The sequence below is a fragment of the Brachionichthys hirsutus genome, chromosome 23 (assembly GCF_040956055.1).
Source record: "Brachionichthys hirsutus isolate HB-005 chromosome 23, CSIRO-AGI_Bhir_v1, whole genome shotgun sequence".
Lineage (NCBI taxonomy): Eukaryota > Metazoa > Chordata > Actinopteri > Lophiiformes > Brachionichthyidae > Brachionichthys > Brachionichthys hirsutus.
In genome coordinates, this window is record NC_090919.1 from 168777 (window position 1) to 171582 (window position 2806).

The 2806-nt window shown below is 57.2% G+C and overlaps 1 protein-coding gene across 1 annotated transcript in view; it reads left to right on the forward strand.

The window, feature by feature from the left end:
• The first annotated feature begins 2032 nt into the window (after positions 1-2032).
• The window catches only part of LOC137911325 (protein phosphatase 1 regulatory subunit 14B-like), a 4058-nt gene continuing 3284 nt past the window's right edge, over positions 2033-2806 (forward strand). Inside the window, exon 1 of the mRNA XM_068755682.1 lies at positions 2033-2329. Within this exon, the coding sequence (XP_068611783.1) occupies positions 2129-2329 (201 nt within the window). The 5' untranslated portion in view covers positions 2033-2128. The remainder of the gene's footprint in view (positions 2330-2806) is intronic.

Consider the following 2806-nt stretch of genomic DNA (forward strand, 5'->3'; position numbering starts at 1 on the left):
TGGATCAGCTGATTGATCCGGTCGTTCTTATTGGATCAGCTGATCGATCCGGTCGTTCTTATTGGATCAGCTGATTGATCCGGTCGTTCTTATTGGATCAGCTGATTGATCCGGTCGTTCTTATTGGATCAGCTGTGTTGTGAGATGTGGATGTGTGTGTGTGTGTGTGTGCGCGCGCAGCCGGGGCGAAAGGAAAGTGAGTGGAAGAGAGAGAGAGAGAGAGGGGGCGTGTGTGAGGAAGCGAGGGACAGAATGAGGAGAGAGACGGAGATATATAGATAGAGGAAAAGGGAGGCTTGTTTTTGAGTGCAATTAAGAATAAAGAGCTTCAGTAATTCAGCACGTCTGGCGTCCTGTATTGCTGCAATTCAGCCCTCTCCCCCAGCGTGAAGAAGTCGGGAGGTTAACCCCGGAGGACGAGCTCCGCCGGCCCTGGAGAAGACGTCTCCCCGGTGTCTCCCAACCAAGGTTCGGAGACCAGGACCGGAAAGGTTTAACAGCTGATTGATCCGGTCGTTCTTATTGGATCAGCTGATTGATCCGGTCGTTCTTCTTGGATCAGCTGATTGATCCGGTCGTTCTTCTTGGATCAGCTGATTGATCCGGTCGTTCTTATTGGATCAGCTGATTGATCCGGTGGTTCTTATTGGATCAGCTGATTGATCCGGTGGTTCTTATTGGATCAGCTGAAAGTGACGTGGCCCTCACAGGAAAAGGTTTGGGGACTCCTGCCATAGACCCACAAAGACACATTGTATGGAGACACCGGCACATTCACTGTGTGCACACGCACAACCACGCGCACACACACACACACATGAAGGGCCTGACTCGGCTCGCAGTGGTTGATCTGTTATCTTTGTGTTATTACAGTCGCACCTGAGGAGGGTGACGCTGATGACCTCACTTTATCAGCCTACGTCACATGACGAGGCATTCGGGCATTCATTGGCCGGTAGGAATTCACGAACGTTCCCTGTAATGATCGCCCCCTTCATCCCAGTCCTCCTCCTCTTCCTCTCCAGCAGCATCGTCATCGTCACTATCCTCTGCTGCCACCTAGCGGCCGAGACGCATCACTTCACCCTCCGCGTCCGGAGCTTCCGGGTTGTGCAACAGTTCGGAATGTGGATGTGCAGCTGCTCAGGTGTGTTCGGGGGGGGGGGGGGGGGGGGCGTGTCCTCACCTGTCTCCGTGCAAACAATCTGTGTCGTGTTTACACAAGAGAGTCAGGGTTAAAGGATTTGAACCGCTCCAGAGCAAACACGCCTTTGATGTCACGCTCTTACTTTGTAACTTTTACTTGTAACTATAGTTACTTGTTTGATGCGGCAGGAACAATAAATCGATTTAATTCCACTTTAATCTCTGGACATGTTTGTGTTTACTCTGTACATTCAGACACGCCCACTGAATGATTCAGGATTTGATGTCTTGTTGCCTGCTGCCACCCACGCACGCTCGCACGCACGCACCCACACACTCTGGGGGAGGGGGGGGGGGGCATGAACGTGCCCCCCTCCCTTCATGACAGGTGACGCTGTTAGCATGAAATCGTCCCAACCTGAAGGAAGCAACATGATTGGTTGGCAAGTTGTTGTTTTTGTGGAGAAACCAGACTCCTCCTCCTCCGTGCGGGGGGGGGGGGGGGGGGGGTAGTATCGATCGGTTTAAAGCTCTGTTGATCGGATGAGGGGGTTTAAACTGTTCAGGTTAAAATGAAACTACGTCATCGCTTTGTACATTTCGACGCTCCGCCTCGTGCCGAGAAACAACAGAGGGGGGGCGGGGCGTGAGCGGAAAGGGGGGCGGAGCTACAAACTTCATAACTCCAACATTTGTTTCGCTTTTTTTCGCGCTACGTCGGTTCCGCTCGAGCCCGGGCGCAGCGCGCGCCCGCGCGCGCGCACCTCCCGCGAGGCCGGGAGCAGAGCCGCGTGATTTCTCTTTGTACTGAATGAGGAGTCGAGGCCGGCTCCTCCTTTACAGAAGCGGAGTCCAGCGCCGCCCCCGCCCCCGCCCCCGCCTCCCGGTAACCGGCGGCTCGGTCTCTCTTCGGTGCCTCTTGGAGCGTTTTCGGACAACAGAAGCATCCGGTCGTACCGGGGGGGTTCTCAGCCCAGCGGCCATGGCTGCTGTGACGAGCCCGGAGACGAGCCCGCAGCCCCGGGTGTATTTCCAGACACCGGCCGGCAGCACCGGAGAACCGGAGACGCCGGTTCGGAAGCAGGGACGCGTCACCGTCAAATACGACCGTAAGGAGCTGCGGAAGAGGCTGAACCTGGAGGAGTGGATCATCGACCGGCTCACGGAGCTGTACGGCTGCGAGGTAACCGGGGGGGGGGGGGGGGGGCGGTACACGCGGCGGAACTCCCGTCCCGCACCCACAGGTAGCTAAATGCGGCCCGCGAGCCTTTATAGCCTGCTCGTGCACGCGGCGGCCTCCGTCCTCCGCTCTGATTGGCTGCAGCTCCTTTAAAGCACACCTTGAATTCATTCAGACCAATCCCGTTCCAGTTCTGATTAGCCCCCCCCCCCCACCGAGCACCGCGGACCGGTAAGCTCCTACCGGCCCGCTGAGCTGGACGTGACCCACATTCTGTTCCCAGGAGGAGCAGGAGGAGCAGGAGACACGTGACCCGGTTAATAGTCCCGCGTCACGGGGGGGGGGGGGGGGGGGGGGGGGGCTCCTTCGTGAGGTGGTGAAGATCCCGGAGACTCGGCTCCGGTACCGGGAGAGGCAGGTCCTGTCCTTCATCTCTCCCTCCTCTTCCTCGTTGCTATGGACAACAGGCTCAGTCTGCTC